A 27735-nucleotide genomic window follows, 5' to 3' on the forward strand; every position below is an offset into this window, starting at 1 on the left:
TAGTTTTAAACAAATTTTAATCTGTTACTGTTAATAACATACGTTATGTTATATTACATTTTGTATTTAATGTTGAATGCGTGTGTGTTTACATTTGCGTTTTCCGCGCGCGTGTGTGTTTGTTGCGGTTTGTTTTCGCTTATCATTTTTACAATTTTATGATTCAACAAGACATAGATGTGTGGACTAATTAATAAAAGATAGTAGGCAAACAAAGAGCTTGTGCTATAATGATATTAGTTTTATACTGCCCTTATTGCGCGTGATTTTGCTTTTGTTTCTGTGTTGTTGTTTTCACTAGTTGCACCGAACTCTTACCGACATTAGAACTACAATATAATAACATACACATGGTGTCACGTTACCGTATTCAAGAAGAGGATGCGAATTCCAATTCTTCACAAAATCAACAACAACGCCGCTCCCGCAATGAATTTGCAGCACTTTTGCATACTCGTGAGTAAACATTTAAACTATTTACATGTCTAATGTGTCAATGTTTGTGCCAGCGTGAAAGCGGGTTAATTTTGTTTAAATGATTCATAACGCCTTAAAACTCTTATTTCCCTCTACGAAATTGTTAATATAGACGATGAATCTATTTTCAAATATCTTAATACAAATTTGAAGTATTAGTGGCTACTTTTAAAGATAAGATTGTTTAGCGGCAACATTTGTATGTCTGCCATTTACAATACCGTCTTTGTTTTTGTGCCGACTTGCAGTCAATGCAAATACTTTTGATAGAGCTTTCATATATATATTTTTTGTGTTCATAGAATAAAATTAAGAATAATTATGATTAAGAAAAAAATAAAATAGTAAATAAAAAAAAAAGATGCTTGGCCCATGGGGGGATCGAACCCGCGACCTTCGCGTTATTAGCACGACGCTCTAACCAGCTGAGCTAATGGGCCATGTTGTATTTCGGCTTCCTAAAGTGAAATATGTTTGCAAGCGAAATGGAAATTGCGGCATTTAAATGGGGGAGGAAATGTTTTTTAAATAGATAAATAAATAAATTGAACTAACTAAAGTTAAATACATTTGAATGTTTGTGCCAGTTGCATATCGACTTAATATTGGATGGAATCGCTTATTGTTGTTGTTTTATTGTGTGTTTGTTGTTGTTGCTTTCAATGGGATGAGACTACTCTATTGCAAGGGTCTTTTAAAGCAACTATCTTGTGCGTCGCGTCTATTTACCATACAATTTGTATTTGTTCCATACAATAGTACGAGAACACTTGCTTTCGCCCAGCTCGTCGTTGACAACTTTCAGCTGTGAGCTTCGTAAAGTAAACCGAAGGACGAAATATTGACTAGCAGTGCTTTAGCCGATGTTCCTTCGTTTCATGCGGACTGTCCACAGTTGGCTTTTGGCTTTTGCACGTTGTGGACGCATTTTTAAACCGTTTTTGCGCGTGATTTTTATTATCGAATATACAACAAACAAGTTGAGCCACGCAAATGAAACGCGGAGAATCGCAACACATCCCGAACTTATTAGTTATGAATGCAAACAACTTTGTTCTTGAGTGCCCCCAAGTTGAGTTTATATCAAATTGAAATAGTTGTGTAAATGTATCTGTATCTGTAGCTGTAACTGTAACAGTAGGAGGTGTATCTTCAGACACTGCGGAGCCAAGTTGGCAATGAAGTTGGGCGTGCTTGACTGGCAGCCCGCTAACTACAATCAGTTCGATAATTTGAAGGCTTTCTTTGACTTTAAATTTGTGCATTTACCTTAAATTGTTTAAATCGTTACACATTGTACATACTGAGATATGTAGTTATCTATCTAGTGACCTGTCAAACAATTATACTATTGTCGGTTCGTCTAAAATAGAGATAGATGTACTTAGTATGTTTTGTTTTAATGCATATGCGTGTCGGGAACAAGCACCATGATTTTCAGCTATAACGAAGGAATGAATTTTTGATGTTTTGTGCTAGTTGTTGAAAACTGTCATTGCTTTTATTTCAAATAATTGTACTACGACTATACTATATTGTACTATAACCATACTATATTAGTTATGGGCGGCGTAAAAGAACTGCCGTTGGGGCTGTCAGTTGTTTTAGTTCTCAACGCATGTCAAACAATATGTTCAAGGTTGTTTTCATTCTCGAGCGCAACTCTTTGTGAATAATCCGAAAATGAGCTCCTTACATAACTGATATTATTATATAATAACCGATGAATGAACAAGACAAACAACAAAATAAGGTGCCTTGCGAAACTATTTATGATATTTACCCCTCAAAATAAAATAAAAACACCCAAGTGAATTTTGAACCAAGTGCCTTAGTGATTAGTCGAGATGTCCGGTCATAGCCCGGATGCCAGCCGCAACAGCAACACCATCTCCATCGAACTCAACAGAACCAACACGACCTCAAGCTGCAATCCCAGCATTGCCAGCCAGCGACGCCGCCAACAACGAGCGGCACAGCATCGTCAGGAGTCATGGTTTCGACACTCGATGCCGCCGGCTGTTAATCGAGACTTTGAATCTCTAGAGCATCTCACGCAACGTGAATCGACCAACGGCTTGGATGAGCAGCTCGCGGCATCTTTAAGTGGCAAACTGCCTGTCCTCAGTCATACGAGCATACACCTTAACAGTGCCAATAGCAATCTCGGTTTCATCGATTCCGATACCCCAAATACGCCGGTGACACCACAATCCGACTCCATCGCCGGCACACTCTCCTCCTGCCAGCCCATCGGAGGTGCCGACAATAGTGGCAGGCACAAAGCTCGTAATCGCAAGGATTCGAAGGCATCAATTCTATCGAATGCAGCTCGCGGCCTACGTATGACCACGTCTTTCCTACGTAGCAAGCGTAAGGAATACGAAGGTGAGTGAGGTTCTCAGGTTACTTGATTTCAAGATTTCAAAACGTTGAATACTGCTAAGGCTTGAACTTTAAAGAATTGTCTCTTGTTTTCTTTTTGACTTCTAAGATAATCATTAACTTTTAGTATTTGTATGAAATTATACCCTTAAAGTTAATAAACTATTTCAACAAGCCTACAAAAATAACAATTGTTTTCTTTTGCTTTATTTAATCGTTTTAATTAGTCAATTTGTATTTGGAGATAGCTTTTTCTCATATTTAAACATCAAAATAATAGGAAACCTTATAGATTTCTGCATATTTTTGTAATTCTCGGTATATTAATTTGGTATATTTTTACAAGAATACCAGATTGTTTAGCTTTTTATGGTTTTTGATCGCTTTGTTAGATAGTATTTTGAAATACTAATTTGTTTGTCGTCCACTATATGTGGAGAAAATGGTGCATAAATCCACATCTTGTTTATAGTGGAACTCCAATCAATGAAATTTCTCAAATATGAATTTTGTTCAATATTTGGCTATATTTAGTATTCTCTGGAATTTAAATAAACCACAAATCTACTTGTAAAAGTCAAAAGCGTATCAATAAAGTCTATCAAATTAACCGTAAGAGCAGCCTTGAAAAAATAAAATAAAATTTCCAATAAATTTGTATTTCAAATGTATATAAAATTTATGTTGCATTGAACCAATTCAAAAATGCGACCTATTTTTATTCATTTGATTCACGAACAAAGAGCACAGCATTTGTTTTCTCACAAATTCTACTGAGTAAGAGCAACACAATAGATCTCAATGATTAATTTTAATGTTTTGTAAACTTTACATTGAATAACATCGGTGCAATTTATCAACATTATTTACTGAACTTATATGTATATAGTATTCTCTTATCACATTCATACCTTAGAACGGCAGATTGCTTCTAAAGCTCAATGTTCATGCCAGCCAAACTACAACTGTTTAGTCACCCAGGCACTGAGCTTGGCCACATCCGCATATACACCCGGGTACTGGGCCAATGCGCAGTTTGTGCCCCAAGAGACAATGCCGACCAGTTTGCCACCTGATACAAGCGGTCCACCGGAGTCTCCCTGGCAAGCATCCTTATTGCTGGCCGCCGCACAAATCATCGTATCCTTGATTTTAGAACCGTAGCTATAGCTGGAACTGGCACACTCCGTGCGTCCAACAATGCGAGTGTCGATGTACAGGAGCTTGGCGGAGTAGGAGTTGCCAGCATAGGAAGTTGATCCCCAGCCAGAGCAACTGGCGGCAGCTCCATGTTGAGGAGCTGTGGTTGTCAACGCGATGGCTTTGATGTTGGTGCCCAGGGTCAGCTTTGTTTGGAGTTTCACGATGCCAATGTCGTTGATCTTGGTGCTGCTGTCGTAATCCTCGTGCACCTTAAACGAGGCAGCATTGCTGGTGACGCCCCCAAGTGATCGATAGGTGGATCCAGCGCGCACTCTCAGCGTGGCAACTGTCACCTTGAGCAGACAATGGGCAGCGGTCACCACAACGGTGGAGCTGATCAGACTGCCGCCACAGAAGTGGACTCCAGAGCGTTGCATCGAAACTTGCCAAGGATGCGCTGTGATGGTTGTTGGGGTGCCGCCCACAATGCGACCTTCCTGCTCAGCTATTAATCCATAAGGAATTGTCGCGCTCTGGGCTGTTGCCAAGAGAGCCAAGATTGTGATTAAGGTTTTGCCAAACATTCTATCTAGTTGTAGTGCTAACGGCTGTTGAGAATGGAATAGCTGGGTAAACGTTGCATGCGTCTTTTATAGCACCTGAGCAATGCAATGCATGAATTTTGACAGGTGGAAATTGTATCTGCGCACTCTTTGATATCATTACGATCCATTGTAAATAAACTGCAGTTATTGCCCTTTAAGTGCTCCACTCGAAACTAAGTTGACAATCGCTCTTGTCAATTCGTGTAACACATGGCCCCGCTTTCGCTTTGGACCCGTAAGACACCTGAACGTCCCCCTAGTCCATTCAAATTTATCTGGCTTTAATTAATTTATTTCAGGATGTTTTGAATAGTTATGTGTCTCGCTAGCAGTTACGATTGTTTGTTGTCATTACAAATGCATTCCAAATGCGTGTTCAACCTATTGTCGTCAGATTCTAGCACTATCTTTTGATTTCATGACTCTGCTTAATCCAATTGTGTCGGGTTTTGCCTGTTATAAATATTACAATCGATTAGAGCATTTACGTTGGTACTGTGGGAATATTTATTTGACACCCGTGTTTGTTATGATAGACATTTTTGATTCCACAATGTGTATATTTCTTTATCAGATTTAAAAACGACACAGCTTTATTTTGCAATCTTTGTCTACCCTAATTTTCGAATTATTTAATTTGCTTTATATTTTTAAACATTAAGTGAGTCACTATTGAATACAAATTTTGTTTATTCGTCTTTTCTTTTTGATTGATTTAACTTAGTTCTAAATTGAGTCTCCTTTGTCGATTTTTAAATTTGTTTAACCACTTTCCAAAAAAATTCAAATATCTTTCACAACCTTTATAACAAGTTTTGGTGTCAATTCAAGTTTAGACAATTAATATTTATACCCGCTACCCATAGGGTAGAAGGGTATTATAACTTTGTGCCGGAAGGAAATGTAGAACGAGGCATCTCCGACCATATAAAGTATATATATTCTTGATCAGCATCAACAGCCGAGACGATATAGCCATGTCCGTCTGTGTGTCTGTCCGTCTGTCCGTATGAACACCTAGATCTCAGAGACTATAAGAGATAGAGCTATAATTTTTTTTCGACAGCATTTGTTATGTTTGCACGCAGATCAAGTTTATTTCAAATTGTTGCCACGCCTACTTCCGCTTCCGCAAATCAAAACAATCGAATAACAAGCGTAATTTACGAATTTTGGTATATACAATAATAACTGTAGTAGTTATAATTCCTGAAAATTTGGTTGCGATCAGATAAAAATTGTCGAAGTTATTAAAGAAATACTTTTTTATGGGCAAAATCCCCTACTTACTAGGGGTCTTAGTTGCTTTGGCTGACAATCTGGTATACCACTTGATATATTTTTAGTATTTTTGTATTATTTTGGTATATTTTGTAAATAATATCGCAATATTTTGCTTTCATTCAAAATGGGTAGCGGGTATTTCACAGTCGAGTGTGCTCGACTCGCGGCCTACGTATGACCACGTCTTTCCTACGCAGCAAGCGTAAGGAATACGAAGGTGAGTAAGGTTCTCAAGTTACTTGATTTCAAGATTTCAAAACGTTGAATACTGCTAAAGTTTGAACTTTAAAGAATTGTCTCTTTCTTGTAGCTTTCTTACTTGTTTTACTATTGGATAGTGTTGCCTTCTTAATTATTTTCCTTAAAAATATCACAATCGACCAAACTATATTATTAGTTAGAATCAATAGAAATTTAGAATATGCCAAGGGCATTCAGTTCAATTACCTTTTTAAACGCTAAAGCTAAAGTACAGTTAACGTGTGAATTTATTATTTATGGAAAATACATATGAAAACGAACAAACATTTGTTATGAGACAGCTCAACAGCCCCCAACACACTGCTTCCAGGATGTAACTGTTTATGGCTCCGTCGTATTCTGAAACGTAATAAAAACTTGCAATAGTGTTTGTGGAATAGACGGATGTCAAACGTCAATGTCGCTAAAATAAGGACGGTCTCAGCTTCCGGCAAAATTTGCCGTTGACTGTTTGCTTTTGGGTAAAATGGTCAATGGACTAAAAGCTGGTTGGGCTGTTTGTGTATTACGCCATCCACTAATACAACCGTGCCATTTCGGAATCATAAATAGATACAAACTTATGGATTGAACATCTTCGCACGTTTATAGTTTATTCGATGGATCGTCACCTGGCAGCTGAAAAGAAAATTGAGATTAAAGTTGAAATAGAAGGCAATTACGTAAGCGGTTACCAAAATGTCGTTAAATTGTTGGCAAAATTCATCCATGTGGACATCTTGATCATTAGGGAAATACTCTACAAACTGCTTAAAAGTTACGCGCTTCTTTGATTGATTTCTATTGACATTGGCATCGCCATCGCCATTATCTTTTCGAATGAGAATGGATTTAATGCGTCCTTGGGTGTTCGCCTGTAGTTCCGGTTTCAACGTGTTCATTTTAAAGGATTTTGCTGGAATTTAAATAAAGTCTACAATCTATTTACACTACTTGATTGAATTGAAAAAAACTGACTGCTGAGCTGTTAAAAATATGTTTGAGAGTGTAAAGTTATTCCATTAATTTCTTTATTATCAAAAATAGGTTTCTTAATTCATGATTTATATTTTGACTACAATTAAGTTTCAATAAAAGAATAGTACAATAACATCTTAAAATCTATATCTAGTTTAGTTAGTTTTACAAATTAGTTTATGATTTTATCTGCCTATATTTTTAAACTGACGCGAGAACTTGCGTTGCTTATTGTCAATTACCAAAAGCTTTTAACTTCACGTAACTCAATCTTTTTTAAGATAAAGAATTAAATAGCATTTCTGTTGGACTGTGTCGCAATAAAGTGACTACCACTGAGATCATCAATGTCTCAACATAAACGTACTTAGCTGGATTTCTTTTACTTCTTACTCATGACATCATCAGGTGGTCGGTGGGGTCGGCAGAGTCCTGATGTCCTTATGTGCTCGGCATAAAGAAAACTACATGTTGCGATAGTGCCAGGGCACGTTGACATTTTTCACTCATTGCAAAAAGCTTTTTAGGCTAAATGTTCCGTGTCCGTTTAATATCATTGCAGATAGTGGTTAAGTAAATTAATGACTACAGGTCACAGCGTGCTGTTTCCAAGGATAGTCGTCGTTTTAAAAATCAATACAGTTGTAACGCTCTGCACATTAACACTATTACTAGTTTAAAAAAAAAAAAATTGTGGCCCATGAGGGGATCGAACCCGCGACCTTCGCGTTATTAGCACGACGCTCTAACCAACTGAGCTAATGGGCCGATGTTTGTTCGCTGACAAAACAACTATAAGAGGTAATCAGCATTTGAAATAAATGAATGGTGTATGAATAAAATTCATTTCAGTATTTGAAACGAGTTATTAAATAAAATTAAATTAAATTTTACAAAATTATAAATTTTTTAAATATACGAATATATTTATGCAGTTACTTGTTATAGTTTATTTTGGAAAATTTTGGAAAATATTAACATAAATATTATTTTAAATATTAATTAATATACAAAACTTAATTTCAGGCCACAATTTGATTTTTCACTTCATTAAATTTGAGTAAAATAATGAATGGAACGAAAGATATCTAAAGTTTAGAAAATTCTTTTGCTAATGTTGAAAGAAAATACATCGTTCATTCCATCTAGTTTTTCATAGAATAATATTCGCCTTCGTACAAAGCAGACATTCGACCTGCGATTCCCAAGTGTCAGGATGGCCGAGCGGTCTAAGGCGCCAGACTCAAGACTTGAAGTCTTACCTCTTCATCAGGGGTTCGTGTGAGCGTTCTGGTCCTCTCTGAGGGCGTGGGTTCGAATCCCACTTCTGACAATAATTTTTTTTAAATTAAATTTTACAAAATTATACATTTTTTTTGTTTATTATAAATAATAAAATATATATATAATTTATATGCAGTTACTTGCATATTTTGTTTGTGAATACTATTTAACGCACTATTGCCACACTCAGAATACTAAAAGATGGTGTGCCTGCTAGTTCAACAAGTGCCTCCGTGGCGCAATCGGTTAGCGCGTTCGGCTGTTAACCGAAAGGTTGGTGGTTCGAGTCCACCCGGGGGCGGAATTCCTTTTTGTTTTTATTATTTGTTTTAATATTTGGTGTTTAAAATAAATTATGAATTTTGAAAAATTTCAATTTTTATGAATTGTGCGACAATACAGGCAAGTTAATTCATAAAATAATTTTACAACTTAAAGTTCAAATTAACACTCAATGGGAGTGTGGTGAGTTTAGTAACATTCAATTTGTTTATGTTGCCGCGCCAGTTGTTTTTGTGGTGAGATCTCACTTAACTCTGTTGTGTTGACGCTCTTCGTATACGTGTCCATGTGTTTAGAAATGTGAATGTGTGCGCTTGTTTAGGTTTCTCTCGCTCACTCTCTGCTACACCCATACAGGTGAGTCAATGGGGCAATTGCGCTCAGTAGCTCGGCAAACACGCGCGCGCGAAGTCGATAAACCGCATTTCTGTCGGCTAAATTGAATTTTGGCGTTTAATTGGCTCGAAAATAATACATACTATGTACATAAATATCCATATGTTTATTTGAGTTATTTGGAAAAGCAACTAGCAGTGTTTTCGGAAATTTAATGCGTCGATTTTCCAAATGATTGATATGAAATGAGTGCGCAAATTATCATACAGTTTTAGTGACAGAAGCAAATTTGATTCTCAACAGTAAAAGTTGAAAGTTTGTATGGTTTTTGCAAAACAAGTTGCATTTTTACATTCGCTCCACATTGGCCACGTTGTATACTAGGCATGCGGCACGTATGGTAAAAACCATGACCAGTCTAATGTTGATCCATTGCGGCATGTACTCGCAAATCCACATACATAATGTATGTACATAACTACATCTTTGATTGTATTGGCGCCCCCCTCAATTAAATGCTACCCATCAGTCTGCCCCAGCTCTCTAGTTCAGTTGTCAACAGCATGCGATCCAACAACATTGATTGTTGTCTCCCTTTTTCTATTTTATTGTGTTAGCATTTCTCGCCGTTTATTTCATTGCCATTGTTGCATTATTATTGTAATTGCGGTTTTCTCTCACAGCCACACACACATACATATGTACATACTTGTACTCAAAGGTTGTTCAAACTAGTTTCTTCATGTTTTGTTTTGCGGTTTCTGTTTTAAATCATACAATTTATCGGTAGTTTTCTTTCTTTCTGCAAGTTCGCTTACATATATTTTTTGTTTTTAATACAAAATTGTCGTTGTACTTTTCAGTTGAAATTTGTGCTCACATTTGATTGTTAACAAATCCCAACAGTTGATTCTGATAAACCAACAATATCGACATTATAGTCACAGTCCATTGGGAAAATGTTGGGTATTTATTGCGCTAAAAGTAAACGCAAATTAAGTTCCGAAGGTAATTTCCCAGAAAAGTGACTTATTTTCATAAATATTGACGCAATTAACTTTTTCAAATAGTGCAGAAATAATTACTTCAATACATCTGTTCATATTGTGTATAAATACATACATATATATTACTTATGTAGTGCGCAACGTTTGTTCACCAACTTGATGAAATAATACGAAATATACATATTTATTTATTTCGTATGTATACAAAATGCTTATGCATCGGTCACGTTTGTTTTTCGAATTTTCTTTTCGTACGCTTGTTGTTATTGAAATATAAATAAAAGCAATATCGTCATCGCTTGTGGGTACAGTAAAATCTCTCTATATACTTATAAATTATACTCATTTTATGACATTTGGTTATAAATAAATAAATGTATGCATTTAAGTGCCAGAATCATGAAAGCATTTCTGAGAAGAAACACATCTAATTAAAATGACAAATAAAACGGGTTTCCGAAAATTAATATTAAAATGAAGCAATGAGAATTTTGGTGCGTTCTTACTTGTATGGGCGATTAACCTTATGACTTAATATTTGAATGACATTTCAACAAAATGCAAATTCGAATTAATTTCAGTTGGATACAATAGATTCTTTGTGTTGTTGAGAAATTAAGGAGAAATGTGTTTGAAAACTGTGCATTCAATAGTTTTTTTTTAAGTATTTGTTTATTTTTTAATAATTAGTACGTACAAGTTTCGGTTCGTGTAATAAAAGCTTGTAATTCAGACTCATCTACCTAATAATTTCAGCAAACATGACATTTAAGCTCTTCAAAACGTAACCTCTTTTCACTTTCACACGTTCCTCTTTGTTGATGTTAATTATTTTCACTCTTGCTTTCAATATTTTTATTCAAACGGGCGACGAAATGGGTCGAACTTTTGTACAATTTATTTACCCAAAATATTTATAGTCTCAGTTCAAATATACTTTACGTAGAAACGTCATCAAACAAGAGAGCAAAGACTAAGTGTGCTCGACTATGGGTTACCATACCTAACCGGTCAGCTACTAATGTAATCTAATAATTGGGAATTCATTTTGTGCATTAGTCAGTTCGAAAAATACTTAAGGCAGATGCATAACAGATTAGTGATTAATTGGATGCACACGTATTCATATTTGATCCCGACTTTATGACTAGCAACGTCATCAATAACCAATAACCAATATCCAATTATTGTTCGATTGACAATAATTTCGTATTGATTCGGTTTTCACAATGAGCTGTCGCTCAGCTGTCGTTACTGTGCGACATTTATGGGCCTTGTAACTACCTTCAATATATACGAACATAAAGCAAATACATATACGAGAATGAAATGCGTCGATGTTCTCTTCACACTGTTATAACTGACAAATATACTATATACTATAACTCCCACTCGAACAGAATATGTATGTGGTATACGTGTGTGTTTATGCAAATAATACAGGTTGTTGACAATTAAGCACAAAATGTCCTAATGTTTATTATACCCTATATCGGTTCAAGGATTTTGATTTTAATTTGTATTTTTTTTCGTTCAATTGCACATTTATTTTATTATACTTTTTTTATGGTAGTACTTGCTTCAAAGCACAAACGATATAGTATATTTAATTATGCATATAAATATTTTGTCGAGTGTTTATATATTGTCAGATATAAGTGGTATGTCGTAGTCGACTTGTTTCGATTTTAGACTTCTTTTCACCGACCCAATTTGGAATGCCTTAAAAAAATTCTACGGGTTTGGCATAGTGTTACTAATATTTACTCAGTTTGCGACCTAAGTATACACAAAAAAAACATTTACTTTGAATATATATACATGTATGTCTAAGTTATAATGTCGTGTTATAGGCGATATGCATCAGAGACTTGTTTTTGGTGTTCCACTTGTTCTCAGAATTAGCTGTTAGTTGTTTGCGTAAGTGATGACTGTTCAGGTACATGTGTACTTGAATACTGACAACGGTATATTAAATAGACATACGTATGTATATATAGTATATACTGCATACAGCTGCTAATTAGTTGACTTGAATCTGGTTTATCTTTAGAGCATCTTAGAGTACAATACTTGCTTAAAGTTCTGCTCGGTCGACTAAACACATATGTACATATTCAGTAATTTCGATTCACAAATTGGTTTCTTTTGTTTTAAATAAAATTTACGAAACGTGAAAGTAAATCCGTTTGGACAGATTCCAAAATAAATACGTATTATACATGTGTATAGCTAGCCAAATATGTATAAATAGATGTTTATAGATGCAAAATAAAAACAGTCCGCCTTTTATACACTTGGCCTGCTTATTTGACAGATTCCATAGATTATTTGAACAAATTTACCCTACATTTGGTATATCAGGATTACTACGGTATATTAATATATAATATATGTATGTATTCTGCTCATCCATCATATCGTATGCATTGTAGTAGCTATATGACCTTGCCTTTCCACTTTCAATTCGGGTCTACTAATTTCATCTGTAATTACTTTGAGTTCACAACGTGCCGACTGACGTTGCGCCTTTATTAATATTTATGATCAATTTCAATTCATTCAGTGAGAGACCTCCGTATGTACATGTGATGAGAAAATAGCTTCGGAACCACCTCCCTGACCACCTGTTCTATTATTGATGTATTCTCTGTAATTTAGTCGTAGAAATTTACTCAATTTCTGCCTTAACTACCTTTCATAGCGAATGCCAAACTGCAAAGTAATTTTAAAGAAATTGTAAATTTAAATTCTTAACTTTTAGCCTTTAATTTTGAAAAGCATTTTTAGATTGTTTATTATTTTTTATTTATATTATATCCATTGTAGCATTGCGGCTTCCTTTTTAGGCTCTTTATGGAATTCTCTGGGTTCGATACTGTTCTCGTAAAATTCTTAAATAATTTTATTGATAAGATTTATTTTTATTTTTTGATTAATTTTCAATTGATTTCAATTTATGTACCGACATGTTTTGGGCACTTAAACTGTTTATAAAAGAGTCGATTAGAAATTGAAAAAATGTAGCATATCAGCAAACTTGAAAATAATGTAGTTATTTCTGGTTCATTATTCAACATTTACTATGACCAGTTTGCTGTTGAGATATGACGATAAAAATTTGAACTTTAAAATGTCGATGTTAAAAAGTTTGGCATATTTTTGTTTCATCGTACAATAATATTTACATTTAAAGTTTCATGACAACTTTCTGGAACAATATTTGAAATGGTAATGATGAGTTTGGGGTGCTCCTTTGATATTCTTTTGTATGAAAAGAGTCTAATTATATGTAAGTGTTTACTCGTGTTTACTGTGGCCATCGCAAACACGCTAACACGAGCTTTACCAAGCTGTAGCAACTATCTGGTTTTGGCCGCACGCAAATGAAAGTGTTTGCTTATGATTTGTGTAGACAACTTGACAATGGTTTGTTTCCGATGTTGTTCTGTTGACTTCCGTTTTTACTATGCACGGGGTCGTTGACTTGGTTACCTTTTTCGTTTCGTCTGGGCAAACTTTTATATTTTCTTCGTCTTGCTGTTAGTTCTTTTTGGGCGTCGCGTAGCTTAATGAAAATCAATACTCATCGCACTCGAATTCAAATGTGTGAATAATTAGTCAATGGAACTGTAATTAATCATAGCAATCGTTTCATATCACATCGTTAATCGAATAAATACTTACTCCAGTAAAAAGGCATTCAAAATGTCGTCCAAGAGCTAAATCCAAAGTAGAGTGAACAATTCGTGACATAAACTGAATCATAAACTCTTGGCGTAGGTGTTAAATAAAGTAAGGAGTGCAACAACTGAAGCAATTAAGGAAAGATAATCAGTATAAGCATGTCAACATGGCAGATCCCAATAAAAATAATGGCCACAATAATCCCAGAATCATCAACGGGCACAATTCACAATTGGGGGCTAATGCCACCACCACAACCACCACAGCCACCACAACCACCACAGCCACCACGGCCACCTCACCACCAACAACAACAGCATTCCAGGCACCGAGTTCCCTCTCGAATGTATCGCAACAGGTGCAGATGTGGTGCCAGCAATGCATGCGGAGGCTGAGAGGTGAGGCGCTGCGTCACACGGCCACAACAGGACCTAGCAGACAATTCGCCCCCGATGTGGGCACCAACACAGGACCAGCTGGCGAGGCGCCGTCCTCCGATGATGATCCGAGTAGTGTGGAGAATACAGAGGTAGACGGTGCCATAAGGCCACAGCGGCTGAGACAGTCAAGACAGAATCTGCCTCGTGAAAATTGGATTACAGCTTCCAAAAGAAAATTGCTGGAAAAAGTCGGGCTTAAAAAACCCCCTTGTAAAGGTGTATATCTGGATACAAATATGTATTCTATTCTTAATCCTCATGCTTAAGCTATAAACATATACTTGCTTTTATATATTAATGTGTTCTACAAACGAGGGAATCTTGCTCCAGCTGCAGCTCTGTAAATCTGTAAAATAATAATATAAAGTCGGTAAATTAATCATTACTGATGTATAACAAAAAGAAATAAGTAAAGTAAAGCTGTTAAGTAAAAACTGTTTCATAACAACTGCGAGAATTGTTCCAGAAGTTGTTCCTATTATTTGTTTAAATAAAACAGATTTACTATCAGCTGCAGTCAAATGCAAGGCAAACTTAAAACTGACTAACTTATCAACGTACTGCCCCAACGTTGTAAGAGAATACTGAAATTTGTAGTTCGCATAGCTGGGATGATTTTAGAGTGCAATAAAGTAGTGTTTCAGATACGCGGAATTTGAGGGACAACTAGTTTAAGTTGGTCATCATTTAATGAAAGTCGTCCGTCTGCACCTATGAATAAGATCTTGATAACAATACCCTTAAACCGTCTCCTATCACCTCATTCAAACGAATCTCACAATACCATCAGAAATGTACGCACAAAAATATTTAATCTTTAAAGCTTTTCGTATATCATAGTAATACTATTCATATTTTAGAGTCTGCATGTGCAGCTTCTATGCTAATGTTTATGGTACTCTCGGTTTGTAATTGATCCCATCGGCACGACTGGAAATGCGCTCAATAAACTAAATGCCGTCTGGGGAAAGAGTTACTCAACATAAGGTCAACAGTTGACAGAGAAATTATATATTTGAAAACACACACATTCGGATATACTACATACATATATACGCAGTCGTAGAATATGTTTTTTGAGCAATTGCAGCGCAGCCCGGAACGAAAGGGGGACGCACTACGGTCGACCCTGAATTCGTAGCCAATTTTCCACCTTTGCACGAGTCCGCATATCGGTTTCAGTCGCAACACCAAGCTGCAAGAGAACACAACACGCGGCACGCAAAAAACGCAGAACGCAGCAAACAAGAGTAAAAGCAAAAGAAAAAGAGAGAGATAGAGAGAGAGAGAAGAGGAAAAGTGTTGCGTTGCGATATTTGATAGCAGTGCGACAATTAATTATACTTCCCCATTGTGCGACTCTCAATTGCAATTGTTAATATTAAGTGCTATTTTATTTACCCTTTAAATGGGGATAGGCATGTGTCCTAATCCTAAATATAGTTCCATAAATCGAGTGCATCACGTGTCGGGCCGTTGAATGAATGTGTGACAAATCGATAATTGCGCACTTTCGACGCACGAAACTCGTACTCTCTACGGCTAAACAATAACAATTTAGTTCCCAGTGTTACCAAAGATAAAGTGTTAACTGTCCATTCGGTTTTTAGTTTATAATGTTATCTACTATATATGTACATATAAAATATCTAAGTAAGACTTAAATGCGCCTTTGTTATGCAAAATGTCAAAGTTGAGCAAATGTGAAAGCATTTTGCGATTGCAAATAGCAAACGATGTGAAGAAGAGCGCAAGCGCTTGTCCAGTGGAACAATTCGTAGTGCGCCCATTGCCACGCCCACTTGTGGCTTGTACCACCACCCTTGGAGTGTTCCAGTCGTAATACTCGCACCAGCTGCTGCAATCCAAGCAACCTGGAGGGCATAGGCAAACCACGTCCTGTTGGGGAGAGCATTGCTTTTCAGACTGTTGGCTCTGGGATTGAGGAGGACTGCGAGGACGAGTTGGATCGGGAATCGATTGCGACCGCCGCCACGGAACTAATTAGCGATATTGGCAACTCCAATAGAAGTTTGAGTGCGCCCCAGCGTCGCAATCGCTTGCACAGACGCCGCAGATTGTCCGCAAGGCAATATCAACGCTGGAGCAGAATGACCTTTCGTAATGTCTACAAGGCGCTGCGCATACTGTGGAGTCGTAAGTTCCAGAGAGTGTTTTCGATTCGCTTTGAAGTTCTCAAAGATTAAAGATACCACACCCCTAAAAATTAATATAAGGCGGAATTCAAGTGAAACTTTAAGCTTCATATGCATCATATAAAATACATTACAAACATTATTATAAATCGGAATCCATAAAAGATATTTACGAAAAAGGGACAGATCTAGAGCAAAGATTTATAAGTGTTTATTGTGTTTGTACTTACTGATTCACTAAACTATCAACGCAATGCACAAACTGACTGTCCTGAAACCATCAAACTAAGTGATGCCAAAAGATTCCCTGTTATATGGCGCTTTAATTCGATGTTGAAACAAGGAAGCAAAGAACTCTTTAAAAGAATATCGTTCAGTCAAACCAAAATCATCAAAAAATGTAGCAAGTGAAGCTGAATAGTTTTCCTACAATAAGTGCTGAGAAAGTTTACTCATTTTATTACTTGTTTTAAACCAAAGTAATCTTAACTGTTTAATCAAAATTTATAGTCAACGCAATGCATGTTAGCTGTGTTGCTAGAGACGAGGTCAAGCATTTGGCCCAATTGATAAGAGAGCATCAAATACTGCCAGATGTGGTGGCCTGTCTGCCAGCTCTGGTTATCAATGTGCTGTATCCCTGTTACACCAAGGTCGAGCCGGGATGTCATTTGACGCCATGGATGGTGCGTAACGTACCAATTGTCCGATGGATGGCCGAGTCGCATAAGTTGTATACATTGGCCATGGTTGATCCAGATGCCCCGAGTCGGGCAACACCATTGTATCGGGAGTGGATCCACTGGCTGGTGGGCAATATACCCGGCTCTGATATTGTGCACGGCGAGCAACTTGTTGCCTATATTGGTAGCCGTCCTCCAGCAGGGACGGACACTCACCGTTATATATTCATTGTGTTTAAGCAGATTTGTCGCTTGGATTTTGATGAGTCGCATATACCCAGCGATAAGTTTGATGAGCGTCGCGGATTCAGTATTAAAAAATTTGCACAAAAATACGCTTTGGGTAATCCCATTGCAATGAATTTCTTTCAGTCCACCTGGGAAAACGATGATTTATACTAACTTCTCATATAATAAAAATCTAGGATAAACGGGAGCATTTGCTTATAAACTAGGTGTAATTTTCCTAGATATGCGAACATTTTTTTGACAGCCGTTTTATCATTTCGTTATCATTTTTAGATGATGATGAGCCCGTTCCGTTCGGTTCCGATGTAGAGGAGGGAGAAAAGCGCGTCATCGCATTGAACGGGCCACAGCCGATAAATTATTGTAATAATCGAATATCTACGGCAAAATATAGGTGAGTAGTTCACAAATTTCAGTTAATTTGTATGATTGTGACTGCGGTTGTCTTTTTATCATTTGTTTGATCTGCTCAGAGTGAGACTAATGTTTGCACGCTTCGATAAGATAAGAGACATCCACACGTCGTAATTGATTAATAAATGCGCTTCTTTATTCACTTATTCACTTATATACTCATTGTTCTTCTTAATCTCAATTCCACAGTGTTGTCAGCTTTTTACCGTCGTTCCTCTTTGAGCAATTTAGACGATATTCCAATTGTTTTTTCTTACTTATTGCATTACTACAACAAATTCCGGATGTTTCCCCAACGGGTCGCTACACAACACTGGTCCCACTCATCTTTATACTCTCCGTTAGCGCCATTAAGGAAATCATTGAGGATATTGTAAGTAAAACAGTCACAGTGAAACGAGACCTTGAGTCCCACGTTTCGTAATTCTTAAAACGTTTTCGTATGTATATACAAACTACAACAACAACTTGCAAACTTCATGTTTTTTATCTGATCGATACGAAAATTACCAGGTATAATAAGAGTGAGTGTATAGCGTGTTGCAAATTATACTTCAAAAACATGGTTGTTTGGGGGTGTTACTTCCAAGTTTTAAATAAGACTTGAAATGGAAACTAAGTTTAACCAAATCTGTTGTGCTTCCAAATTCTCTCATATCTAGAACCAAACACATTTTTAAAAGACACTTTAGAGACTTCATAAATATAATTTATTTTCCAATTTTCATTCGTTCGCGTCTTAAATGACTATGACTATTGGCTATCATTTGAATCCTCTCATATCTAGAAATAGCATAATGCTACAAAAAGCGCACATAATTAACAATAGACAAGTTTAAGACTCCTTCAATGTTATTTTGATTCCGATTTAAACTCACGGAATGTTTGAAAATTTCTTTGGCATTTTGTGTTGTGTAATATTATTATTATTTATTCAATGCATTTATAGAAACGACATCGTGCAGACAATGAGATCAATCATCGATTAATAGAAAGGCTAGAAAATGGCACGTGGACCACTGTGCGGTGGTCCGAGTTGTCAGTTGGCGACATTATAAAGGTGACCATCGATACATTTTTTCCTGCCGATTTAGTGCTATTATCCTCCAGGTAAGTCCCTTGAGTATTCCTTTTAGTCGATATACTTATGCTAAACTTATTTTTAGTGAGCCGCAGGCGATGTGCTTCATTGAAACGGCAAATTTGGATGGAGAGACAAACCTAAAGATAAGGCAAGGTGTGCCATCCACAGCCAAATTACTGGAAACAAAAGACTTGATGCAATTACAGGGTCGGATAGAGTGCGAACTGCCAAATCGACAGTTGTATGAGTTTAATGGCGTTCTCAAGGAGTTTGGCAAGCCGTAAGTATATATTTCAACGATTGATTTAATTACTAAGATATTAATGAAATTATTCAAATTTGCAGATCTGTGGCTCTTGGCAATGATCAAGTGCTTCAGCGTGGTGCAATGTTGCGGAATACCGCATGGATTTTTGGACTTGTCATCTATACGGGACATGAAACGAAGCTGATGAAGAATTCGACGTCAGCGCCCTTGAAGCGATCCACAGTTGATAAGCTGACGAACACTCAAATTCTGATGCTCTTCATGATTCTGATCTCGCTCTGCATCACAAGCGGGCTGTGCAACTTGTTTTGGACGCAAAGACATTCCGCAACGGATTGGTATTTGGGTATCGGGGATTTCAAGAGCATGAATCTTGGCTACAATCTGCTGACCTTCTTTATTCTGTACAACAACCTGATACCAATATCACTTCAAGTCACCTTGGAGCTGGTACGATTCCTGCAGGCGATATTCATCAACTATGACATTGAGATGTATCACGAGGAGTCCAATATGCCAGCCAGTGCTCGCACCTCGAATTTAAACGAGGAGCTCGGATTGATCAAGTATGTGTTCTCGGATAAAACAGGGACTCTGACGCGCAATGTGATGGTGTTCAAGAAGTGCTCGATAGCCAGGCACATTTACAAGCCAGAACGCACTCTGGAGGAATCGGAACTGGTACAGAATATACTGCGGCGTCATGAGACCTCCAGTGACATTGAGGAGTTCCTTGTGTTGCTGTCCGTCTGCCATACCGTCATACCCGAGAAGAAGGACGATGGCACAATTGTCTATCATGCCGCCAGTCCGGATGAGCGTGCCTTGGTCGATGGAGCCAGGCAATTCGGTTACATCTTTGATACACGCACACCGGAGTATGTGGAGATCAATGCTCTGGGGGAGCGCAAGCGCTTCCAGGTCTTGAACGTGCTGGAATTCACGTCGACACGCAAGCGAATGTCGGTTATTGTACGCACACCGGAAGGCAATATAAAGCTATTCATGAAGGGCGCCGATTCGGTTATATATGAGCGCTTATCATCGCGGAATCAGGCGTACCGCGATGCGACATTGCAGCATTTAGAGGAGTTCGCTTCCGAAGGTTTGCGTACGCTGTGCCTCGCAGTGGCCGACATCGATCCAGAAGTCTACGAGGAATGGAATCAAACGTACCACAAGGCGGCGACATCACTGCAACAACGTGAGCGCAAGCTTGACGATGCGGCCAATCTCATTGAGATTAATCTACGTCTACTCGGCGCAACTGCCATTGAGGATCGACTGCAAGATGGTGTGCCCGAGACCATTCAAGCATTGCTCGAGGCGGGCATTTACATCTGGGTGTTGACTGGAGACAAACAGGAGACGGCCATAAACATCGGGTATTCGTGTAAACTGATTACGCACTCCATGGACATCATCATCCTGAACGAGGAGAGCCTAGATGTGAGTAAAATGCTGCACCGAATTCACTGTTCATTATGTAATCGCAATACAATTTTTTTTGCAGGCCACCCGTGATGTAATTCTTCGACATGCGGGCGAGTTTAAGAGCTCAACGGCCAAGGATGCGAATGTGGCGCTGGTCATCGATGGCAAGACACTAAAGTATGCTCTGACCTGCGATTTGCGCGGCGAATTTCAGGAGCTTTGCATCATATGCCGCGTGGTCATCTGTTGTCGCGTTTCACCAATGCAAAAAGCCGAAGTCGTCGAGATGGTAACGCAGAGCACGAAGGCCGTGACCTTGGCCATCGGTGATGGAGCCAACGATGTCGCAATGATACAAAAGGCAAGCGTGGGCATTGGCATTTCTGGCCAGGAGGGACTGCAGGCTGCCTGCGCCTCCGACTATTCAATTGCCCAGTTTCGTTTCCTGCGTCGCCTGCTTCTCGTCCATGGCGCCTGGAACTATGCACGCATTAGCAAACTCATCCTCTATAGTTTCTACAAGAATGTCTGCTTATACGTGATCGAGCTGTGGTTCGCTGTCTACTCCGGATGGTCGGGTCAAATTCTGTTCGAGCGCTGGACAATCGGTCTGTACAACGTGCTATTCACAGCGATGCCCCCGTTTGCAATTGGACTCTTTGAGAAGTTCTGCACGGCCGAAACGATGCTAAAGTATCCACTGCTCTACAAACCATCGCAGAATGCGAAATTGTTTAACGTGAAAGTATTCTGGATATGGATATTCAATGCATTGTTGCACTCGGTGTTTCTCTTCTGGCTGCCGATGGCTGCGTTCAAGGATGAAGCCATTTGGTCTGATGGAAAGACAAGCGATTATTTGTTGCTGGGCAACATGGTCTACACGGTAAGAGTGTAGCATGGAATTTCGATAACTATATATTATCAATTTTGCTTAAATGTTACAGTATGTCATTGTCACTGTCTGCCTGAAAGCTGGCCTGATCACAAGTTCGTGGACCTGGCTGACGCATGCAGCCATATGGGGCTCCATTGTGCTCTGGTTTACCTTTGTGCTCGTCTACAGTCACTTCTGGCCGACGTTAAAGTTTGCTAGCAACTTCGCAGGCATGGACATTCAACTGCTGTCCACGCCCGTCTTTTGGCTTGGTCTATTCCTGGTGCCCATTACCAGTTTGCTCATCGATGTGATTTGTAAGCTGTACGTGCGCACGATCTTAACTCGCAAAAACTGCGTATTCAATTGAAATCCATATCCGTTTGTTTATAGAGTACATAATACAGTTTTCAAGACACTCACCGATGCTGTACGTGAATCGGAAATTCAAAGCCATGATCCCTCCCAAGTGATGGAAGAATCACGATCATCGTAAGTATTTGTTGAGACGACACATTTGCTGTTCTTGCATTCCTTCTGGGTTTCCTTTGAATTGGTTAACTATTGGCATCAAAAACAAAGCATTTTGTTAGCAACAAAACAAACGAACAACAAAAATATGCTACATTTTCAATTTGAATTGTTGCGCATTTTCCGTTTTTTCTTTCCTAGTATTAAGTGTTGACTTGATTTTTTCCACACAACTGCAAATCTTATCTTATCATTCTGCTCACTTTCTGCGATTGCAGCTATTAATTTCCAACATTTGTTTGCACAATTAATTAACATGATTTACGATAGAGCTAATACTAGATCATTATGCATCCTAATCAGTAGTCACTTGATACCAAAAGAACCACACACGAACCATATGTAATAACAATTGTTTGAATTGTGTTTGTTTTATGTCTATTGTTTATTTTACTTTACTTTAATCGTCCCATTATTAATGAGCAAGTAATTCCTTCTTAACAAGTAGTTGCAAGTAGTGGCATTATTTACAAACGCAAAATTTAATAAAACAAGAGTTTAAATAGTCAATGTATATTTATATCCATTTATATTTATTGTATTTATGTTATACAGTCAGTCTGATCTGAGGTTATTTAGAATCTCAGAATCGTATTCCAGAGCATAGTCTGAACTGAAAGTGTTTAAATTAGAACACTAAATTATTATTTGGTGAATTATTTAGTTTAGTTATCGAAGGACCTACAAGTTTTCAAAAGGCATTATCCACATAAGAAAAACAGTATTTTTAAGCAGAATTTATGTTTAAGAATTTACAATTTAATCATAGTACTTAATTCACTGATATATCAGACTTAGTGCTATGTATCATATATAGTACTCCACATATACATAAGCCTGTTCTGAATTCCATTACACTTGATTTCTAGCGTAGCATACTTTTCGTAGACTTGTAGAATTTTCTTTCTGAAATTGAAATGCTGATGGAATTCGGAACAAGTCGAATAGAAAATGCATTGCACAATTTTAAATAAACTAAAAATATATTCTTTAGATTAAATTATACGTAATTAATTTAGTTTTGAACGCATCTTACTGAAGATATAAATGTACACGGTTGTTATACAAAAATTAGTTGTTTAGCAGTCTCGTGTGTTTTTAGTATAAAATTGCATTGAAAGAAACAAACACAATTATGTTTAACTGGAAGGCAACATTTTTAGAAAAAACAAAACATTAATTATTTCAAATAAATTGGAATTGAAATTGATCATTTATTTGAGCAACAATCATTTGAAACATATTTTCGACAAGATGTAAATTTATCTCTCTTCTATCCTTTATTAACAATAATACGATCATGTAATTTAATGCTATGTTCAAAATAAAACAAAAATGCATAACCATTGTTATCAATCCCTCAACTCCCTCTCCATGCCGAATCCACCGAAAATGTGTAAACTTCTTCAACTCGAACTTGAACCATGTAAATGCAAATCTTATCAGTTTGGAATCTGGTTTTGGCCAGCCATCGAGATCCAACCACGAACTAGTCGACAGAAAACAGAACGGAGGATCAAAAAAGAGTTCGCCGTTCAAGGATGCGGACGTTCCACATCGTCAATTACGAATTGAAAATTTGGATTTCGAAGAAGAGATCAGGGATCAACAGCACTATCGACGCAGACAACGTTGGCGAGCTGGTGCCCAAGATGACAGCGTTGGCAGCGAGATTCTGCACATGTAGAAAGACACATAGAATATTAATGATAAAATGGTGTTTGTATATGTACAATATTTTATGATATAGACATTGTGTGATTTGTATGTCGTAACAATAATAAGTGTGAAATGTCATGAATAAATGGTTAAGTTTAAGTATGTTAAGGTATTAACTTATCCACCATACGCAATAATGTATGTGCTCAGGGCGTGCTAAGCCATTAACATATATATACCATATCCATTCGATCAATCAGTAATTATTCATGTATAAGTATTTGCATAGGGAATAAATAAAATAATAAAACTGTGATATTGAGTACTGTAGCATATGAATTGCGAGCAATTAGCAACTTTTTTAAAATGTGACATTTTTTCATATTTTATCTGTCTACCACTTACGACTATGAATGTAACTTATTAGTATTCTAATATGAGGAACGCTTTTGCTTTCTTCCTCTTTTTTTAAGAATATTCCACAGACGTAAGTATAGCATACTATTGAGAGTCAAATAAAATTGAAAGCCTTTTTTATTTCGCTCCAATTTGTATACTATGCCTATTGCTTTGCGATTATTTTAAAAGGGGATTTAGTAAAAAGCTCGACAAATGCTCATGCTTATCCATAAAGTCTTTGTATTACTGTTGTATATATTTTAATTAAAAGCTGTAGTCAACTTTTGACTGTACACATACGCGTGTATAGTATTGATTTTTTTCTTATGAGCAAACATGATTATACATGTGATAAAACATACCAACGTCTCTATAAATGTACAAATAAAAACATAAATATAACGCAATCCAGTTAACAAAAGTAATCAATAACAAGAATGTCTTAAATTATGTAAACTAAATATTATATTGTTATTTGCATTTAACTGTTGCTGTAACTTTAATTTAAATCCATGTTGAGTCTACTTCTTGAGCCGTCCTACATCCCTAAGCTATCCAAAATTGAACCCAACCTGAGAATTGTCATCAATTTGTGCGTAGTGAGCGCACTATAAACTATTATTATTAATAATGAAGGATGTTCCGTCTTCCTATCTCAAATCAATTTCACGAAATATTTCAGAGCATACTTTTTGGAGCAGATTAAAATCTAAGTCAAGTTAACATTCTTTCACACTCATTCCAATTTATTGTTCTACAAAAAGTATGCCGTGAATACTTTGTTTATTTATTTTATACAATTTGTTGAAATATATTTTATAATAATGATACTGAATAATACACATGTTCATAACAAAAAATGCATGAATAATAGAAATAACAAAATCAAATAACTCAGATGATTTTAATTAAAAATTGTATGAATAAAGAATATTTAACAAAATATGTATTGAATATATATTAGTTTTTATAATACAATTCACCACAATGACTGCCACAACTCGCATGCAATTTATATTCCCTGAGATACATAGGAATAATTGAAATTCGGCACACCTTTGACATGCTTAATGTTTTGCACTTGTCCATATAATTTCCTATGTTTTCTATTCTGATTCTAATATGCAACAAATTGAACGGAAACTATCCTTATTGACTATCTAAAAAAAAGTAATGCAATATAATGCAATCTTTTAAATACGTATTTCAAATTTTGATGAACATTTTCTTTATGTAACTCTATATACTTATTTGTGTGTGCGCAGAACTATGTATGCCTTGGGATCGATTCTTCGGTGTAAGTAATCCATAGACAAATTGTGCAGTCAAATTTATATATGTACATAATCCACATATAATCTAATTCATAGCCATTCAGTTACACACTCGGTCACACTCCACTTTACTGTATTATGATGGTTAATGGAACAATCCAAATCTATTTCCTTAGGCAAAACATATAAATTATTGTATAGGGGAAAGCAAATAGCACAATAATTTTAATAAACCCAATAAATTTTTAGCAACGCCGTACGGTCTCATATTCTGATTATCGGGCATGAATTTATTAATGCATGTTATTCATATATTTAAGAATTCGCCACCTCATATTTTTTAAGTTGCCGTATGTGTATAAAAAAACTCTTCGTTTAATAATTCTTTTCTAATAATCCATATTTATATTGGGTCAACTGCATGCTCTATAAATTTGATACGCCTGGTAAGCCTTTGTTTCACTTTCTTGTAGTGCAAGAACCAAATGCTCTTAACCTTCTCACTTTTAATTTGATACCGATAGAATGCTAACAATTCAAAAAGAAAATTATTAGTAGAAACCAAACTGAAGAAAACTAGATTTTAAACCTATATGTTACTCATTACTAAAAGTCCTGACCTATTAAAAACCAAAACCAAAAACACAACAACAAAAAAACAACTTAATTCTACAGATTTACTGAAACTGCGAGATTGCTTCGTAATGTTTTCACCCGTCGTGCCAATACAAGAGTTGAAACGGAACTAGAATTATCGCGTGAGTACTTCCCATTTTCCAATCAGTTGCAATGTGTACTCGTCCATGGTCAAGGACATTTGTTGGCCATCTGGTGTTGGTATTTCATTTTTAATGGCTAGTTATAAATTCATATAGTATATGTATGCATAGCTTCGGTAATCAGTGTTCGAGATCCGGGTAATTGATGATTTGTCATAATTGCGTTTGACATTTAGTAATAAACGACATTTTTGATCTATGGGTTTCTATGTTTATTGCCGAGATTTCGTTTTCGATTTTGATTTCGATTTCGATTGAACACAGTCTTCATCTGTCAACCATATATCACATACTCGTTTCACATTAAATCACTCCTAAACATTAACAAACTTGAACCTAATAGCAAGAATTTCATTCCACAGATGGCTACGCATTTTCTCAAGAGGAAGGCGGTGCTGTTCCGCAATCTATAGTTATTCGCGCCTATGACACGAATTTGCCCAAACCAGAGGGCAACTAAGAGGGCCCTTCGGGATTTCAACAACTACTAGCAACAATTGTATTTACCGCATTATTTGTTGAAGCAACAACATCTCATCTTTAAAACCGCTTATGTCTGTCTGTACGTGTAAATGGGCCAAAGGAAATACATAAATCATTTAAAACAACAACACATATATATTTTAAGCGTGCTAAAACCAATGTTAATACTACTACAACTAAAAAAAAAAACTGAAACTTTTGTGAAACACTCTTTTTCTGGTATTAATGCATCAAGATATTCTAAATGTGTCTTACATTACTATTTTTTTTATAAATGCTGCATATATGAAATTAAAATGAAATGAACAATGAAAAAATATGTATTTGTATCTTAACTGTTAATTATTTTATAAGAAAAACACACTTAAATAAAGATGTTAGAAGCAGTTTCAATCCATGTATCTGCCATCTTTCTTTCTTTTTTTTTTGTTAGTTTTTGATTGTTTAGTGGGTATAAGGAATAAAATGAGAAATTCCTAAATTTTCATACAAAATACACATTTTATCAATTGCTTTTTAAAATGAACATAGTCTTTAGGATGAGATGAGTAAACTTAATATGTTGAAAAAAACAATATCATACAAAATCCACCAACAGTCTAAGAATCCTAAAAAAAAAACAGTATATGGGTAATTCCACAACGGAATTTGTCCCGTGCGAGACTCTTTACATTGAAAATAACATAAACTGAAACAATTTTGAAAATAAGAAAAGTTATTTTTATAGCTCTAGATAAGTACTTTAATTAGAGCTAAGAATGGTTTTGGAATATTCTTTCTGTTTTGTTTTCTGTTGTAATAATTGCAAAAATTAACCAATTCGTACGCAAAACCAAAAAATGAACGAAATTGTATATTTTATGGGAAAACAGATCAAGTTCCTAAAATTAATCTTAGCTCTAAATATAGTGCTTATTTTTAAAATTGTTTCAGTTTATGTTATTTTCACTGCAGTGCACTGCAAAAAGTTTCGCACGGGACAAATTTCGCCATAAAATTACCCATATGTTCATAATTCGATTAAAAAAAAACATTTTTTAGGGGAAATTGCTCTAGTTTGCGGGAAGCTAAGTCCAGCTTATAATTTTTTATCTTCAAATATGTATATTCCGGATACTGCTCCTCGTTATTACATTGAGCGCTTCCAATACAATTTTCCATAGTTAACGATATTTTCAATCCGTTTGATTCTTTTGACATTTTCCAATACGAATTTATTTCCCAAAAAAATATATTAGTCAAGCTTCTTCTGGAGGTAGTAATACACAATACCATTTCAATGCCGTGAAAAAATTTT

General features: G+C 36.4%; 2 protein-coding genes and 4 non-coding genes across 16 annotated transcripts; 3 read left to right on the top strand and 3 right to left on the bottom strand.

Annotated features, from left to right (window-relative positions):
• The first annotated feature begins 110 nt into the window (after window positions 1-110).
• LOC132788141 (probable phospholipid-transporting ATPase IA) lies at window positions 111-26796 on the top strand. 11 transcript variants are annotated; one of them, XM_060795465.1, is made up of 11 exons: window positions 2310-2865; window positions 17510-17630; window positions 17840-18023; window positions 18600-18760; window positions 18817-19014; window positions 19080-20451; window positions 20516-21322; window positions 21384-21637; window positions 21707-21805; window positions 25168-25199; window positions 26318-26796. In XM_060795465.1, exons 1-11 carry the CDS (start codon window positions 2325-2327, stop codon window positions 26413-26415), a joined length of 3867 nt encoding a protein of 1288 aa, XP_060651448.1. In that variant the 5' UTR covers window positions 2310-2324; the 3' UTR covers window positions 26416-26796. The 11 variants fall into 11 exon arrangements, with proteins under 11 accessions (XP_060651450.1, XP_060651448.1, XP_060651447.1 ...); XM_060795464.1 differs by lacking the exon at window positions 25168-25199 and adding an exon at window positions 25852-25934 and having other exon boundaries at window positions 26318-26795; XM_060795462.1 differs by lacking the exons at window positions 2310-2865; window positions 25168-25199; window positions 26318-26796 and adding exons at window positions 9071-9160; window positions 13714-14364; window positions 23291-24761.
• Trnai-aau (transfer RNA isoleucine (anticodon AAU)) lies at window positions 844-917 on the bottom strand. Its single transcript has one exon. It is a non-coding gene; the product is annotated as a tRNA-Ile (tRNA).
• On the bottom strand, window positions 3612-4634 carry LOC132789824 (trypsin delta). The gene has a single exon (XM_060798107.1). The coding sequence runs from the start codon at window positions 4587-4589 to the stop codon at window positions 3822-3824; it is 768 nt and encodes a 255-aa protein (XP_060654090.1). The 5' UTR covers window positions 4590-4634; the 3' UTR covers window positions 3612-3821.
• Window positions 7807-7880, bottom strand: Trnai-aau (transfer RNA isoleucine (anticodon AAU)). The gene has a single exon. It is a non-coding gene; the product is annotated as a tRNA-Ile (tRNA).
• On the top strand, window positions 8323-8445 carry Trnal-caa (transfer RNA leucine (anticodon CAA)). The gene is made up of 2 exons: window positions 8323-8360; window positions 8401-8445. It is a non-coding gene; the product is annotated as a tRNA-Leu (tRNA).
• On the top strand, window positions 8624-8697 carry Trnan-guu (transfer RNA asparagine (anticodon GUU)). Its single transcript has one exon. It is a non-coding gene; the product is annotated as a tRNA-Asn (tRNA).
• Window positions 26797-27735: the final 939 nt, after the last annotated feature.

Source organism: Drosophila nasuta, chromosome 3, assembly GCF_023558535.2.
Source record: "Drosophila nasuta strain 15112-1781.00 chromosome 3, ASM2355853v1, whole genome shotgun sequence".
In the NCBI taxonomy this organism is placed as follows: Eukaryota; Metazoa; Arthropoda; class Insecta; order Diptera; family Drosophilidae; genus Drosophila; species Drosophila nasuta.

What these genes read in the sequence shown, in the direction of transcription:
- LOC132788141 (XM_060795460.1), top strand. Translation starts at nt 2,325, where the DNA reads ATGTCCGGTCATAGCCCGGATGCCAGCCGCAACAGCAACACCATCTCC. An exon ending in CAAGCGTAAGGAATACGAAG is followed by an intron (nt 2,866 to 17,509) that starts GTGAGTGAGGTT and finishes TATCATTTTTAG; the next exon opens with ATGATGATGAGCCCGTTCCG. An exon ending in ATCGATGTGATTTGTAAGCT is followed by an intron (nt 21,638 to 21,706) that starts GTACGTGCGCAC and finishes GTTTGTTTATAG; the next exon opens with AGTACATAATACAGTTTTCA.
- LOC132789824 (XM_060798107.1), bottom strand. Translation starts at nt 4,589, where the DNA reads ATGTTTGGCAAAACCTTAATCACAATCTTGGCTCTCTTGGCAACAGCC.